This window comes from Leptonotus elevatus, chromosome 4 (genome assembly GCF_054856555.1).
Source record: "Leptonotus elevatus isolate MCC_2025b chromosome 4, RoL_Lele_1.0, whole genome shotgun sequence".
Taxonomy (NCBI): domain Eukaryota; kingdom Metazoa; phylum Chordata; class Actinopteri; order Syngnathiformes; family Syngnathidae; genus Leptonotus; species Leptonotus elevatus.
In genome coordinates, this window is record NC_141242.1 from 5,982,108 (window position 1) to 6,000,032 (window position 17,925).

The 17,925-nt window shown below is 37.9% G+C and overlaps 1 protein-coding gene across 1 annotated transcript; it reads left to right on the top strand.

The window, feature by feature from the left end:
• The first annotated feature begins 233 nt into the window (after positions 1 to 233).
• Positions 234 to 17,884, top strand: myo5c (myosin VC). Its single transcript, XM_086073257.1, has 40 exons — positions 234 to 339; positions 595 to 705; positions 801 to 972; positions 1,059 to 1,203; positions 2,209 to 2,365; positions 2,446 to 2,589; positions 2,657 to 2,738; positions 2,828 to 2,935; positions 3,006 to 3,112; positions 4,672 to 4,937; positions 5,022 to 5,103; positions 5,187 to 5,327; positions 5,423 to 5,545; positions 6,331 to 6,414; positions 6,506 to 6,637; positions 6,719 to 6,816; positions 6,899 to 6,985; positions 7,935 to 8,046; positions 8,171 to 8,382; positions 8,472 to 8,637; positions 8,724 to 8,870; positions 8,944 to 9,108; positions 10,289 to 10,382; positions 10,458 to 10,521; positions 11,230 to 11,504; positions 11,567 to 11,630; positions 11,702 to 11,782; positions 11,871 to 12,051; positions 12,151 to 12,244; positions 12,331 to 12,394; positions 12,473 to 12,641; positions 12,722 to 12,806; positions 12,892 to 12,987; positions 13,374 to 13,528; positions 14,625 to 14,714; positions 14,784 to 14,934; positions 15,002 to 15,287; positions 16,149 to 16,323; positions 16,393 to 16,473; positions 16,559 to 17,884. The coding sequence occupies exons 1-40, from the start codon at positions 313 to 315 to the stop codon at positions 16,709 to 16,711; spliced, it is 5,226 nt and encodes a 1,741-aa protein (XP_085929383.1). The 5' UTR covers positions 234 to 312; the 3' UTR covers positions 16,712 to 17,884.
• The last annotated feature ends 41 nt before the right edge of the window (positions 17,885 to 17,925 follow it).

Below are 17,925 nucleotides of genomic sequence, written 5' to 3' on the forward strand. Positions count from 1 at the left end.
AAAATTAAAGCTTAGACTTGTGCATTGCCAAACAGCACATTACTTTCATATCCATTTTGAACATAAACTGATACATAAATGGCTTGAGGGCAGTTTAAATATGATCACACACTGATAAATGCAATGGAGAAAAACAATTGTACTTAAAATAAAATAATATGTAGACTTACTTTGAAAAGCCGACCGGATCTGCAATTTTATTCCTCTTGATTTATATTGTTCATAGAGTTAAAAAATGTCTAACTTCGGAAGTACAGTGCAGATGATGAACTAATGTTTCGACATTAGGATTTACAACAATAACACCATAACATGGCGTTGATTCAACTATACACACGGGTAAGAAAAGGCTGTTTTTTTTACGCCATGGCTTAAGTACTGTATTTATAATACACCTACAGAGACATATGGTAACTTTGTAAATGATTTTGTGAGGCGAAATGCCATGGGGAATTTACTATTTAGTGTCACACAACTTTGAATGTTATTATTCTCAGTATGTGTAAGTAGGCCTAAAGGGAAAATCTTTAAAGTGCGAAATATCAACGTGTATAACAAGTGTCTTGAAATGTAACTTTGCAATCTCCACTCTAGTACAACAGAGTGTGGATTCCAGATCCTGAACATGTGTGGAAATCGGCAGAGATTGTAAGAGATTTACATTATGGAGATGGTAGTTTACTACTGCTTTTGGAAAATGGCACAGTAAGTAAAATTGACAACATTCACTAACACCTGTACTGTAGATGATTAAAATAACCATTCACATAACCTCCATGACATCCATCTCTACTTCAAAGGAGCTCAAGTACCCCGTTGACTCATTGCCACCAGAACTCCCTCCTCTTCGCAACCCGGACATCTTAGTTGGGGAGAATGACCTCACTGCCCTCAGCTACCTCCATGAACCTGCAGTCCTGCACAACCTCAAAGTGCGCTTTCTGGAGTCCAAAATCATCTACACCTACTGTGGTAGGCCCGCAAGGAACACTTTGTCTCGCTCATGGAAGCTCTGAGGTGTTGTTCTCAGCCCGGCTTGTCTTGTCTCCTCCCCGCAGGCATCATCCTGGTGGCTTTGAATCCCTACAAGCAGATTCATATCTACGGAGATGCAATCATTCACGCATACTCTGGTCAGAACATGGGCGACATGGACCCTCATATATTTGCAGTGGCAGAGGAGGCTTACAATCAGATGGCTAGGTGAATAAGAGCACAGACAAGAGGAGTTTTACCAATGGTGGGCTATGCGTTTGGTACTTAGGCTGTCAGTGGGGACAGTCTCCCGTCTCTTAATACCAACATTATTACATCGCAGGAATAGAGACCATCAATACTATTCAAAACACATTTATAAAAACACACTGCTTTGCTATGTACATCATCTGGAGCAGTTCAGAATCAGAAACAATATGTTTTATCTAATAGCATGACAAAATATCTACTGGTAAATAACATGACAAAAACAAGACATTTAAAGAAGATCCAGCATACTCACCTGAGATGGTGCTAATTGAACGTGTTATTGTGTGCATAGCACTATAAATGGGTTTTGCTTGTCGAACTGGGCTTGGTCTGACCAACCAATCAGAGGGCAGAAAATGTTGGTTAAATTACCTTTCACGTTTTACAATAATACATACAGATTTTTACCACTATTGACTCAATTAAAAATATTGCACGTAAAAGTAAAATAAAAAGTCTTCTTAAATATAAAAAAAAACATAAACATTAAATGCAAATGTACTGTACTTTAAAATTAAATACAACTGAACTGTATTTAAAAAAAAGAACTGTGCTTGAAAAAGTAAAAATTCACTATATTGGATTTTAAATAATAATTTAAACATATGCTTGATTTTATAATGTAAATTATATTTCTATTTAATTCAGTAATTTTTTTTACACGTACCAAATTTTGAGAATCACTGCTCCACTAAGTACTCTTATATTATATATCATACTGATTTAATAACACTAAAGACTTTTACACATGGTGGTATTTTCTGAATGTTTGCCCATTGGAAAATATAAGAAACTGGTAAACATGTATGTGAATGTTACTTTATCGGGGAACAATACATATCCATCATTAAAGAAGGGGATTGATATTTCAACAAATAAACCCATGCCAATGAAAACAAAATTATGCAGATAAAAAAAGAATATATAATTTTTTTTAATAACATTATTTGCTGTTTTAACCAGAGACCACAAGAACCAATCTATCATCATCAGTGGAGAGTCCGGCGCTGGTAAAACAGTATCAGCTCGATATGCGATGAGATACTTTGCTGTTGTCAGCAAATCTGGCAGCAAAACCCAAATTGAAGACAAAGTCCTGGCATCCAATCCCATCACAGAGGTAACAGGCGCTCCGATCTTGTTCCGTTAATATCGTCGTTATGACGGCTGGTGTGTCAAACTTGCTTGACTTTCTCTCAGGCAATTGGCAATGCAAAGACGATCAGGAACGACAACAGCAGCCGTTTTGGCAAATTCACCGAGATCAGTTTTGACAACAGGTATCGAATAATTGGCGCAAACATGAGGACGTACCTGTTGGAGAAATCCAGAGTTGTTTTCCAGGTATGACCATTGGATATCCTGGTTAATTATCATTCCACTGCCAAATGTGTAACATTGCTGCTTTCAGGCTGAGTCTGAGCGCAACTATCATATATTTTACCAACTGTGCGCCTGTGCACATCTGCCGCAGTTCAAGGCGCTCAAACTGAGTAAGTGTGTGATAGTTTGAGACAGAACCTTACTGCTATATGTCCATATATTTAGTGTGTGGCTAATGTTTTTTTTTTGTTTCCTGCAGTGAGTGCAGATGAGTTCCTCTACACAGGTGTGGGTGGCGATATCATGATCGACGGTGTGGATGACAGGAAAGGCATGGCGGAGACTCAGCAGACCTTCTCAATGATGGGTAAAGGATGCTTCAGATGGAGACAAATTTATTACTGTACAACATTTATTCCACCTTTGTGGTTGTCTAGGACTGAAGGAGGACTTTCAGTCTGATGTCTTCAAAGTTCTTGCAGCCATCCTTCATCTGGGAAATGTGGAAATTAAGAGCTCTGGTGATGATAGGTCGTCCATTTCTGTGAGTCTTGTTGTTTTCTAGGCCTTACGTACTACAAGCTACTGAAATCCAATAGAAGGGTTGTATGGAAATATAAAAAAATAACTAGTATAATCATACACACTTTTGATTTAAACAGTCAAGAAATAGTTTCCCACTGCCACTTATTTAAGTAATTGTACATATATATCTAAGTGGCTTTATTTGTTGTTCTATCACTAGTTATTATGAAACTATATTATTTCTGCAGTTAACCAAAAATAACAAACCACATGGCACTTTCACAGTTAATGCAGAGTGAACCGGTTTTAATTTAATTACTTGTACATTTTCTACAAAAAAAAAACTAGTGGGACAAATATGTGCAATATGTATTCACATGTAAAACAGAATGAATGGTGTTCCGCAGGGTTCAATTCTGGGGCCTCTGCTGTTTTCATTGTATCTGCTGTCCCTGGGTTCCATCTTAAGGAAATAGCAGTGGTTGTTTTAAGTGCTCTATAAATAGAAAGTTGGGTTTAGATACATACAGTACAAATCAAATCTATCTTTTAACAAGTTGCCCCTTCACTAATAGTTCAATGAAGTATTTTTAAAAATACAATTTCAAGGAATACGGTAATTTACACAAACTCTTAATAATGTCAATTCCACACAAAATTAAATTTAGAAAGGAATTGCCAAACTTAAGGATGGGCAATTAGAAATGATAAACATAGAAAATTGCCATTAATTTCATGCAATTTTAAGGAAAATGCTATACTGTGATATCGTTTTTTCTTTATAATGATTTCTCATATTTTAGGGAAATAAATTGTATGTATTAATTAGAGCTGTCAAACGATTACATTTTTAAATCAGATTAATCAGATCTTAGAATTTTGATTTATCACGACCAATCGCTTAATAAAAAAGGCTTTTTTATCATTTTTTTCTCGCCAAATTTGAAGAGCACCAGGTTATCTGTTCATTCTTTTGACATTTAATGGTATGAGGACGTCTTCAACATTTTTTGATCCACTGCACACGCTCATCCTCCTCTTCTTCTAATCATTTAATTACCTACATAATTTAAAATGGAAAAAAAATGACCCCAATATTTTGATATGAACAAATATTCTAAATGTGATACGCAAAGATTCATTCAATGCTTTACTTTAATGCATGTAATTATATTTGTTGCTCTAACACAACCTGTGCTACTTCAAACGTAGCCCTCCACTGTCACGCTAAAGGATCATCTATGGTCAAAATTAATAGTGCGATTAATCTGCGTTAATTCGTCATTAATGCAATAATTTTTTTGTGAATAATTAATGAGTTAACACTTTAACTTTGACAGCACTAGTATTAAAACAAAACTGTCCACTACTTTTTAGTACAATAATTGTTAAATTACAACATGACAATAATAATAATAATAATAAATATTATTACCTTTTTGACAGCGTCGGTCAGAACTAAGGATGATCATTTTTGCAAAAGTATATGTTGTTCTTTATTGGACATTATAATTAGATAGTGTGGGTGTACCCAACGATATGAACTGCTTTACATTTTTTCGTATATTTGATTTTCAGCACAGCGATTCCCATCTGTGCATCGTCTGTGAGTTGTTGGGTGTACGTGCAGACGACCTCGTGCGTTGGCTGTGCAATCGGAGGCTGGTTCTGGTGGCCGAGACGGTGGTGAAACCGTTGCACAAAGACCGCGCCGTGAATTCCAGAGATGCCCTCGCCAAGCGGATCTACGCTCACGTGTTTAACTGCATCATTAACAAGATCAACAAAGCACTGCAGGTCCCAGGGAAGCAACATGCTTTCATTGGGGTTCTGGACATATATGGGTAACGGGAAAAATCTTCTTCTAATTTGATATCTTTGGATTATTCCTTTATCACATATTTCATTATGTTGTCCTCACGCTTCAGCTTTGAGACGTTTGACATCAACAGCTTTGAGCAGTTTTGTATCAACTATGCCAATGAAAAGCTTCAGCAGCAGTTTAACTTGGTATTTGTCATCGTTTATCCTAAACTAGCGTAAAACCTTGCACACTCCTCTCGATTGATTCATGTTGTCTTTTTTCTATCCAGCATGTGTTCAAACTGGAGCAGGAGGAGTACATGAAAGAAGACATCCCATGGACGTTAATAGATTTCTATGACAATCAGCCAGTCATTGACCTGATTGAAGCCAAAATGGGAATCCTGGTCTTGCTTGATGAAGAATGTTTGGTACAAAAAACTTCATGTTTCAACTACTCGAGTTTATGGGTGTTTATTTTTTCAATCACTCGCTCTCAAATACAAATATGCTATTTACTTTACAGTTTCCTCAAGGCACCGATCAAAGCTGGCTCCAAAAACTGGACAACTACCTGGACAGCAATCCTTTGTTTGAGAGGCCCAAGCTGTCAAATGAGACTTTTGTCATTCAACACTTTGCAGACAAGGTGCACAGCACATTCATACCTATCATTAGGGATGAACCGATTATTGGCCGGGCCAACAGCACGTTGACAAAGCATCAGTCTCCTTTAACTCATTCACTCCCAGCCATTTTCACTGAAGCAACCCTCTTTGCTTGTTTTACTGGATTTTGACAGATTTTGCAAGGGCCACAGAATATTGTGTTCTATTGCTATAAAAACATGGAATCTAGCAAAAGAAAGATTAGAGTCTCTTTTTTTCATTGGGAAAAAAAGTATATTTGTATCTGTTTCCGTTTTGCATCAATTATCATTAGAATATAGCTAAGTTTCATCATTATTCACAAACCTGTTCAAAACACTGAGGAAAGGAGCTTGTTTCAACATGGTTGATCTCTTATACTCTGCTGCCACTTGCTGCCCATTTTTTGTAAGAACTGCCATTGCTTTAAGCGACCTCTTCAGGTCAGAGGCTGCATCAAAGCCTTCTGTATTCTCTCGCACAAACAAATATTAAAAAAACGTTATAAATATACGTTTTTGGGACCATGACAATATTTAAGATAAAACTTTTTTATATACGTTTTTGGGAGCAAATGGGTTAAAAATCTGACGGCCGATAATAGATCAATTTAAAAATGTGTTAACTTCAGGGAACTATTTATTTTCACATTTCAGTAAATACATTTCTGCACCTTCTGTTTTTGTTTGAAATGAAAACTAAGATAAGTGAAAATTTAGCAAATACTTTTAAGAATGTCCCATGGTGTTTTAAATGTTTTTTTTTCTTTTGTCTGGCTGCTACACAGGTGGAATATCAGTGCAAAGGTTTTCTTGAGAAGAACCGAGATGCTCTTTATGAAGAACTGGTTGACGTTTTGAGAGTCAGTAAGGTAAATAAAATAACACCATTTTTTTCTAAACAAACAGTGCGGCCTTGTTTTTCTCAGAATAACACATTTCTCTTATTATTATTTTTATCAGTTTGCCTTTCTGGCCAATTTTTTCCAAGAGGAGAGGCAAAGCACTCTGAACATGAAAGGTATCAAGGTGAAGCCGGCCAGGCCTGGTGTTAAATCAGCCAATAAACAGCTGAGGGCCTCAATTGGAGATAAGGTGGACATGTTTACCCTGTCGCAGTGTGTTCAGCAGTTTGAGCCGTGTTTTCGTGTCCATGCTGACACATTCTGAATGTAGTTCCGCAGCTCTCTCTCTTTGCTGATGGAGACACTGAATGCTACGACCCCTCACTATGTGCGCTGCATTAAGCCAAATGATGAAAAGCTGCCATTTGAGTAAGTACATTATTAAGTCTGTATTTCTGTGCTAGAAGTTTTTTTTTTTTTTTTTTTTGAGTGAATGTCTGTTTGTTTTTAGATATGATTGCGGGAGAGTAGTGCAGCAGCTGCGGGCCTGTGGAGTGCTTGAAACTATTCGCATCAGTGCCCAAAGTTACCCATCAAGGTGACCTGCTTTGTAACATATCATTAAAGGGGAAGTCAACCTTAAACTTTCTTGATAATATGTTATATGTGACCTCACTAGTCTAAATGTGACATTCTGATTCACTCATTCACTGCCATTGACGGCTATAGACGTCAAAAATTCATTTAAACTATTTCTATTAGTTTTAAATTTTTTCCCACTTTTGTTAAGAAAAGTATGCAAACCTAGATTTTTGTGTGCGTGTTAGAACAGATATACAATTTGTGATTAATCGTGAGTTAACTAGTGAAGTCATGCGATTAATTACATAAAAAAATTGTAATCGCCCGACGGCCCTAATTTTTTATATTTTTTTTCTTTAAAAAAACAACAACATTATTACATTTTTTAATTTTATTTTAACAAATGTTAATCGGGAGTTAACTAGTGAAGTCATGCGATTATTATTAAAATAATGTTTTTGTTTTTTTAAAGAAAAGATTATTAAAAATTAGGGGCATCAGGCGATTAAAATTTGTAATCGTAATTAATTGCATGACTTCACGAGTTAACTCACGATTAATCACAAATTTTATATCTGTTCTAAATGTACAAAAAAAATCTAGGTTTTCATACTCTTGTTAACAAAAACGGAAAAAAAATGTTAAACTAATAAAAATAGTTAAAATGAATTTTTGACGTCTATAGCTGTCAAGTAATGAATGAGTTAATATTACATTTGTGGAATATGACTTGTGCAGCAAAATCCAGCCGTTTTTATCCATCTTACATTTTGTTATTTGCTGTCATTTTCACTCGACAGCAAGTGGCAAAATGGCCGCCTTCCACTAACGCAATTTTAACCAAAACACCGTATTTAGAGTGGGGCTGCATATTATTGTCAAGAATTTTTTTTTAGGTCAACTTCCCCTTTAAACGACAACTGTTTCGCACTTGTAATTCCAATGCAAGTAACTTTCATTTGCAGGTGGACCTACTTTGAGTTTTACAGCCGGTACAGTGTCCTAATGACCAACGAGGAGGCGGACGTTAATGACAAGACGCAGACATGCAAATATGTGCTCCAGAGGTTGATTCAGGTGTGCGACATTCCTGTCTGCTTCATTGCATCTGTCTGGAGTGACACATGGATGCCAACACTTCCTGCTTCCACAATTATGACGGCTCACACGTTTTGTGTTTTCGCTATGGATTTATCTCCAGGACCCGAACCAATACAAGTTTGGTCGTACAAAGATCTTCCTCCGAGCTGGTCAGGTAGCATATTTAGAAAAGCTGCGTCTGGACCGACTAAGAGGGGCTTGCATTACTATCCAGAAACACATCCGTGGGTGGATCCAGAGAAGAAAGTACCAACGCTTGAGGCAGGCAGCCATCCTGATACAACACTACATCCGTGGCAAGAGGACTGTACGGTTAGTGGATTTCACTAATGGTTTAAAATTTTGAGATTTAGATGTCAAATATCCTCAGATTCTTGTTGTTTTCGTTTGTGAAACCGCAGTAAAGCAGTGAGCGCGGCAAACCTGAAGCAGGGCTGGTCAGCGGTGGTCATTCAGAGGTACTGGAGAGGATTCCGCATTCAGAAGAGCTACCAAACGGTACGCTTGGCCATCATCACAATCCAAGCTTTCGTACGAGGTTGGGTGGCCCGTAAATCCTATACCAAGGTCTGTAACTGTAGCTTACTTGGCAGTATTTGTGAAGCCGCAGAATCAAAATTAGGGCTTCATATGACATCATCGTCATTGCTCAGCTGGTGGAAGCACGCAACGCGTTGGTGCTGCAGAAGTACGCCAGAGCATGGCTGGCTCGGCGGCGTTTTAACGCCATGCGTCGATTGGTGCAGCAGGTTCAGCTCTCCTTCAGGGTGCAGCAGCTGCGAAAGAAGAATGAGCAGCAGGTAAATGTCGCCTCACGGCCCGCAGTCCAGTCCTTGGAGAAGACCAAAACTAATCCCTGATCCTTAATCCCAGAGTAAAGAGAACCGCGGCTTGGTGGAAAGACTGACGAGTTTGGCCAACTCCCATTCTCAAGCCACGGACAGGTTGCAGGCTCTGGAGGCACAACTGAAAAAATCAGCCAACCAGAAGGCATCTTTGGAAGCAAGAGAGAAGAAAGTCAAAGAAGATGCCTCTCTGGTCAGTCAGATTTTAAAGTAGTCGGATGACGTAGGATTTGTCGTAGGTCCCTTAAATCTTTAGAGCTTCCCTGCTCAACATTGCACAAGTTGTAGCAACCGAAAAAGCACCAGTTGTTACTTTACTAAACCTAACACAAGCCTCCAATCGATATATACGACAAAGCATTTGCCGCCTATCCTCTTGTCGGTGAAGTAAGCAAGATTCACGGGAGCTACTCAACCCTGCTATCCGAGCATCCTTTTAAAGTCTGTGCTGGAACAAATGGCACGAACAACTGAGACGGATTCCTGCCAGGATGTGATAAACCATGGACTGCATTAACCGCATCCAGCAGGACTGATGGAACGAGCTTGTCCCTGGAGCCCTGACTATGTTTCTGCCTCAACCAGAAGCTTGATCAGCAAACATCTGTATCTACAAGCCCTAAATACTGTACAACCGATCCACTTCCAGCCCAGTTAGACGGCGACCTACTTGTGCTTGTTGGCAACATGACTCAAATGTGTCATGCACTGCACTGTTAGGTGTAGTAGGGTGAGTCAGGCCAAGGAAAATGATCCTTCAAATAACATTCTGAGCCATGACGGTGGAGTTTTAGCTCAGTGGTAGCGCTTTGCACTCATACGCCAGAGATTTGCTCGCGGTGTGGGTTCGATCCCGGTGGTGCGCGCCGCCAATTGCTCACTACGTGATCTAGTTTTATAGTAGCTGCACTGGTAGATTTGAAAGGAAGTTAAAACATAAGAATGGGGACAAATACTTTATGATTTATTTATGTATTTATTTTGGTTTATTCTTACTCAAGTCATGATAATTTTATTATTGTGAGTGCTAATGAAGGATTTTCCTTACATGTCACTGTTTCTAAAACAGGACAATTTTCTGGACTAACAAAAAAAAAAGTGCAAATTTAGAGTATACCCACTTCTCCATGGATCACTACACTACTACGTATTAATACTCGTTACATCAGTGACGATAGTACAAATCAAGCCAAGGCTGAAGTTTGCGGAGCTTAGAAAATTTAAGTAGAACTGCATGTTTATAAAATGATGTCAGCAAATGTAATTCTCTCTCTTTAAAAAAAAAAAAAAAACTCGACGACATGAAGACGCACATTTTGAATGTGAATTTTCTATTCTGCACTTTTAAAATGTATCTCCTTTTTGCACTGTAGAAAATGACTGAGCTTCAAAGTGACGTTGATGCGTTGATGATGAAGAAACAGACCATAGAGAAAATGTTTGAAGCTTCCTCCAAAGAACAACAAGGTACGAAGGGTCTATCTATGTATTCTAGTCTGTCTTTCTATGTATCTGTGTCAAACTGTTGACATTCTCTGACAGAAAAGTTTGATCAAATAAAGATGAAGCTACTGGAGGAGAAAGAAACTCAAGCAAGGCTTCGAAAGTAGGTTAAAAAAAAAGTCAACACATTGCAATAGGGTCATTCCGAGCCAAATCACACCAACCAGATTTAGATTTGAACGAAACTTAGTGGACTTGTTGATAGTAACGGCACAACATTAAATTTTGAATTTTAGGTCAATCGGAGCAGGGGTTTGGGAGCTACAGCTTTCTGAATTTTGATATTTTTGAACCCTTATACCTCAGGAACTACTGGAGCAATCTTCACAAAACAGGTATAGTTGCAAAGGGAATTCAACAAGGATTTCAAATCTGCAATCATTTAGAAAATCGGTGCATATTTTAGCAACTTTTTGAAATTTTTTGTTTTATTTGACCTTGAAATTGACTTAGTGATTTGTGTGACCTTAACAAAATTTTTCATAAAATTTTCCAAAAAAATTCTACATCTCTGAAATATATTTGAGAGAGATTGTATTTCATGAAAATTTTTGTGAAGATTGACCCGTTAGTTCCTAAAATATAAGGGTTTAAAGGAAGGTGGCCACGCCCCTTTCCCCCCAAAATGTCAATATTCAGTGGGCCGTAGCTCCCAAACCCTTGCTCCGATTGGTCTAAAATTTGAGATTTAGTCTCGTGCCATCAAGTCAACAAGTACACCATGTACACAATCTATTTAACAATCCTTTGTGTGATTTGGCAAGTAATGGCCCAGTAGTCACCCAGGACTAATGAGAATACATCTCATCAGAATCGCTGAGAACAACCTCGAGATGCAGAGACAGGAACACGAGAAGGAGCTGGGAACCCTGAAAGAGGAGCTGAGGAAACTGAAGGACGAGAGAGTGGGTCTGCGGATGAAGTTGGAGGATGGCGACCAGGTGACTGACGACCTGCAGGAGCAAGTGACCCAGCTCACTAAGCACGTCAAGGTCATCCCCGAGCTCCGCAGAGACCTTAGCAACCTGCAGAATCAAAAGCACGCCATAGAGCGGAAGATGAAGCAACAGTCCGAAGAAGCGAGAGGTATGGATGATATTTGAAGATCACACGAAATGGATTGTTGTGATTTTAATGTTTCTTTGCAGCCAAACTGCACGATATTACAAGACTACTTGCCGGAAGCGTTGTTGAAGAAGAGGTGCTTTTGGGGTAATTGATCATTCAAATTCTCCCTTTTTGTTTTGGATGTTATTCGAGTGCCCGTTATTGTGTTTCTGAAGGTTAACTGGAGATTATCCTGAGAAGACATATGAAGCCGAAGACCTTCTGGCAGCCTTTGATGGTCTAGAGAAAGCTACCAGGTCTGTTTACTGTTTCGTCACCGTCATCCTTCCACGTAGCCGCTGTGAGATAAATGACGCGCGATTTGTCTGACGTCGTTGCTGGCAGGACATTGGAGAACCACCACAAGGGACAGAAGGAAAGCTACGAGACTCAAATCGAAGGCTTGGGACTGAAAGTGGATTACCTTCAAAATGAGAACAGCAGCTTGCAAACTCTTTTTACTGAGAAAAACAACATCAATGAGAACATTCGTCAAGAGGTGTGCCGGCTGAGCAGCGAGAATTCCGTAGGTTGAGTGTTCATTAGGGATTATTATGTAGTATAATTAATGCAAAAATAATTAGTATGTCGCTATTTGTTAATGTCACCTATTTCTTTTTATCAGGTTATACCTGAGCTGAAAGTTCAGATTTCAGAGCTGCAAAGACAAAAAAATGAGTGTGAGGTTCTTGTAGAAGAACAAAGAAAAGAGTTAGAGGGTGAGTTTAATTCTGGCTAGTGCTTGATTGAAATTAAATTGTTGCTTTTTTTGCATTCATTTTGTCCACTTTTTGTATTTTACAAGAAAAAACATACGAGATGAATAATGTCCTTCAAAAAAGGGTTGAAGAAGCAAGTTCAAAGTGCAGGTGAAATATTCCGATTGAAGTTGAATGTTTTCCATCGTCCTGTCACTCTGTTGACTTAATTCTTTTGATTTCTTCAAGGCACTTTGAGGAGCAAGCTCAGGTGCTGGGGGATGCCAAGACGGACCTTGACGGTCAAATAAAAGACCTTCAAGAGGAGAATGAGCACCTGAGCAGGCAACTGCAGATGGAGAGAGATGCCAAGATCCGTATAAGACGAGAAGCTGCCCAGTTATCTTTAAAAAATTTGGTACGTGTACCGCAGATGTTGCATTTGAAGGCTCACAATTTCGGGCCAGTGCAATTGACCAAACTCTGCTTTTCTTTAAGGACTTTGAGGAGCAAATTGACCAAAAGCAAAGAGTCATTAAACAATTAGAGAATCAAATGATAAGCCTTGAAACAGCACAAAAAGGTATTTTTATTTATTTATTTACGTTTAATGCTGAATGCATAGAGTAATGTTACCTGTAGTTTCAATGTTCTGTTGTATCAAACAGCCCAGAAAACCTCTTCACCGAGTCCCAAACATTTTCTGGGAATGTTGGAGTACAACAAACAGGATGAAGCTCGACTCATTCAAAACCTTATTTTAGGTATTTCCCTTTTTGTATTTATGTCTAAAGGTTAAGCATAGAATAGATCTTGATTTAAGATTTTTTTATTATTATTTATCACAGAGATATTCTTGTCGTTGGTGTTCTATTAAGTGCTTTTGTTCATTTATGAGTTTGTCTAAAATACGGTACTTTCGGTGTCGCTATAATCACATAGCAAAAATAAACAGGCGGATGTAATGAATGCTGGTACCTGGAAGACGTTTAAGAAAAATAATGATTAAAAACATAGATTAAAAGAGACAAGATTTTAATTTCTCTCCTGAGACACAAAACCAGTCTGTTTGACTTAACATTTTTCCATTCATTTGTCACCCAACTATGAATCAAAACAGGAATACACAATTTAATATTCTCTCTTGCAGACCTTAAACCCAGAGGTGTGGCGGTCAACATGATCCCCGTTCTGCCATCTTACATTCTCTTCATGTGCATACGCCATGCCGACTACCTGAACGACGAAGACAAACTCCAGTCGTTTATGAATGCCACTATTAGTGCTATCAAAAAGGTCACCATGGTGAGTTTTAAGGCGGAATTTTAGCTTCCCCTTACAGTTGTTTTTCCATGTAATTTACTTTTGAGAAACTGAAATGTAAATTAACAGTAGCGAATTTTTAGTATGTGTTACATAAAAACATATTATTGCTCTTCAAGTAAAATCTCTATGCATCGTATACAGTATATCTGAAAAGTACACCTAGCTCTCAAATTTCTGCAGATATTTAATTATATATTTTTTCATGGGACAACACTGAAGAAATTGCACTTTGACGCATTGTTCCTTAGAAACAACTCGGAAATAAAGCCATTAATAGCTAAACCCTTGATAACAAAGGTAAGTGAAAATGTAGTATGAGAAATTATGAGAGTTGTAATAGCAAATTTAACACACTTGTTCCCTTTTCACACCTGAGACCTTGTAACATTAACGAGTCACATGATACTCGAGCAGGAAAAGGACTCAATGTGAACATTTTCATTTAGGGGTGTACTCAGTTTTGTTGCTAGGGGTTTTCACTGTTAAAACTCATTCACTGCCATCGACATCTATAGACGTAAAAAATTCATTTGAACTATTTCTATTAGTTTAACATTTTTTCCCACTTTTGTTAACAAGAGTATGAATACCTAGATTTTTTGGGGGTATTAGAACAGATATAAAATGTTTGATTAATCCTGAGTTAATTGTGCAATCATGCGATTAATTACGATGAAAAATTGTAATCGCCTGACGCCCCTAATTTTTAATGATCTTTTCTTTAAAAAAAAAGATTATTAAAAAATTTTTTTTTAAAGAAAAGATTATTAAAAATTAGGGCCGTCAGGTGATTAAAATTTGTAATCGTAATTAATTGCATGACTTCACGAGTTAACTCACGATTAATCACAAATTTTATATCTGTTCTAAATGTACCCAAAAAAATTCTAGGCTTTCATACTCTTGTTAACAAAAATGAAAAAAAAATAGTTCAAATAAATTTTTGACGTCTATTGCTGTCAATGGCAGTGAATGAGTTAATGGCTGTATTTTGAGGGAAGGATTTCACACTTATATAAATTGTACTTTAGAAAAGCCAATGAATAAAATTATCAACTGAAACTTTCTGTTTCAGAATCATCAGAATGACTTGGCATTATTGTCCTTTTGGCTGTCCAATATGTACCAGCTGCTCAACTGTCTCAAGCAGTACAGCGGAGAGGAGGTAAGGAGCACTTGTTGTTAACCAATTAAGCAGACGTGCTTTACCTATCTGGTATTCTGTTGTTCACAGGACTTTAGCAAACAAAGTACCCCCCGTCAGGTGAACAACTGCTTGCAGAACTTTGATTTGTCGGACCACCAGCTGGTTGTCAGCGATTTGGCTATCTGCATCTATCACCAATTCATCACGGCCATGGAAAGGGCTCTCACCCCCGCGATTGGTATGAAGCAAAGAAAAAAATCAAATATATAAATAATTAGTACTACTAACTATGCTTCTCTCCATAGTGCCTGGTATGTTAGAGCATGAGAGCTTACAGGGCATTTCTAGCATGAAACCAAGAGGCTTCATTAAACGTTCGAGCAACAACAATCAAGACACGGAGACCTACACAATCTCCTTCATCATTCAGCGACTCTCTCACTTTCACGCCAACATGACACAACTCGGCACGGAGCCGCACCTCATTAAGCAGGTGGTCAAGCAACTGATCTTCCACATTGGGGCGACTACCCTCAACAACTTGCTACTGCGGAAAGACATGTGTTCCTGCAGGAAAGGAATGCAAATCAGGTTTGTGTGTTTGTATGAAGTTACAGTAACCCTCCTGTTATGCTGTGGTTCAAACTGACCCATTTGATAGTTAAATTAAACGTTGATATAGTTTTTCGGTGTAGTCTTCTGCTTGGCTTATTACGAACAGTCAGCATATCCAATAAATTGTGATTTGTTTAGATTTTTGTTTAAAAAAAATAGGAGAGAGGAAATATTAATTTAAATCGTTAGTGATGGAGTCAAAGAGAGAATTTCTTTTAAAAAATGTTTGCTGAAATTATTTTGATTTTGGAAACTTTTTTCATAATTAACCAGAACCCGGGTCAAAATGACCCAGGATTAGGGAAGAAATCACAGGAGTGCAATGAAGTATTGGCTTTGTTAGTTAAGCAGGATTACACACACATAAAAAAAAAATCACAATTTTGGGGTAATTAATTACACATGACCCTGGGTCAAATTGACCCGGGATGTTAAAACTAATCCAGAGAAACAAGCGAAACACACGGGTTGAAATTAAGTATTGTCGTTGTTATTAGTAAGTGTTAGTACGTTTCTGACACTTTTGGATCATTAAATACACCTCCGGGTTATTTTGACCCAGAAACATTATTGCTGTTCCTGAGAAATGAACATAACACACTGGATAAAATGAAGTATTGAATTTAGATTATACACATTTCTGACACGCATGGATGACCAAACACACCCCGGGTCAAAGTGACCCAGGAGGACATTGTTGTTGTTGTTCCCTTCAAACAAACATAACAGGAGGGTTAAACACCCAAAAAAGGAGACACTAAAACAGCCCAAATTCTCAATCTGTGCTGAAAAATTCTCGCAAGAACAGGCTAATTGACAGCGATTGTGCTCTTCCAGATGTAACATCAGCTACTTGGAAGAGTGGCTTCAGGAGAAAGACCTTCAGAGTTGTCATCTTATCGACACTCTGAAGCCGCTGACTGAGGCTGCCTGGCTGCTGCAGGTCAGCAAGTCCACAGATGACGACGCCAAGGCCATCACCGACAAATGCACTGAGCTCAACACAGTTCAGGTACTGTATACCATACGGTTCCGTGCAGTTTTGTAAAACTCAAATGATCAACTGAATACCCTCTTACAGATCGTCAAGATTCTGAATTCATACACACCCATCGATGCTTTTGAGAAGAGGGTTGCGTCATCGTTTGTCCGCAAAGTTCAGGTGAGCTCACAACTGACTGCTTTAAAACAAGTGATGTCACGTAATGGACGCCGGATGTGAAAAGTTGAAATCCTGCTCGTTTCAGTCACTTCGACAAGATCATGACGGCGCCGCGCAGCTGATGATGGACGCGCATTATCGTTTCCCGGTTACTTTTCCTTTCTGCTCATCCTTGCAGGCTTTGGAGCTGTTGCAGGTTCCCATTAGCCTTCACCTGGAATTCTTAACCATGATCTGACCCAGGAGGATAATCACATGGCTTATATCTCATCAGTTTATATCGTATAAAATATACACTAATAACATCAAATTTGGGATGCAATATTGGGCTTTTGGGTGAAATTTAATGGTCAATCTAAAATATACAGTACATCAAACTTTTAAAGGTGGACTGAATTTGACCTTCTCTCAACTTTTTAAATCACTTGTCCAACTGTTGAAATGTTTTAGTAGTTTTTGCACGACTTGCTGTTCTCAAACAAGGAGCTGAACGGCGAAATTCACAGCAGGTTTCCATGAAATCCATGAAATTGAACGCTAAAAATGTTCTTCACAAACAATAGAGGAAACATACTGTTTTTTTTCTTTCTATGAATCTTTTAAAGTGCAATATTTAGCAATCAGTAACACACAATTTACTGGATATAGTTCTTAATAGATTTATTTAAAATGCATTTGTTTTTCTGTATGTGTCTCAAAGCCTACTACATGAGCTGTATCAAAAATTATAATTAAATTGAAATATTGTTAAACTGTTACGCAACGGACATTTGAACACAAATGGTGCAGTATGTGCAGGCAGACAATCTAACTAGAAATTAAACTAGAAATTAAAATTAGGAGTTTAGAAAAAAATTCCATTATTTTCATGCAATTTCAAGGGAAAATGCTTTATTGATATATGTAGGTCTTTCTTTAAAATTATCTCTTTTTTGTATGCATCAGAAGTACGAGCGGTATCGGTACATGGTATTCGTAATCGGTTTGAAAAAAGGGGTATCCAACATCCTTAAATAGGCAGCAGTTGTGAAACTTATCTCATGTGTGCCTCTTTGCCTGTATTATACTGCCTCCTGGTGGCCAGGGAAAAATGTGCCAAAACTGTTTAATTTGTTACATTCAATTTATTTGTTTTATTACTGTATGTTGTCAGGAAGTACAATATTAAATAGTGCTATTTTTATTGTCAAAAAATTTTTTTTTTGCAAACACAACTAGCATCTTAAGGCACGATTGTATTTACAGTAAATACATTCACCAATTAGCTAATGACATAAATTAATAAATGAACACTTGCTAAATTAATGCCACAATTACTTTGATCAATTATCGGGCCATACTTTAATTTTCATTACATTGTCCCTCGTGAAATATCATTCAACATGAACAAGTAATAAAGAACCAGATTTAACTCATCCGGAATTTCATTCAGTCCGTCCGGGATGCATCCCT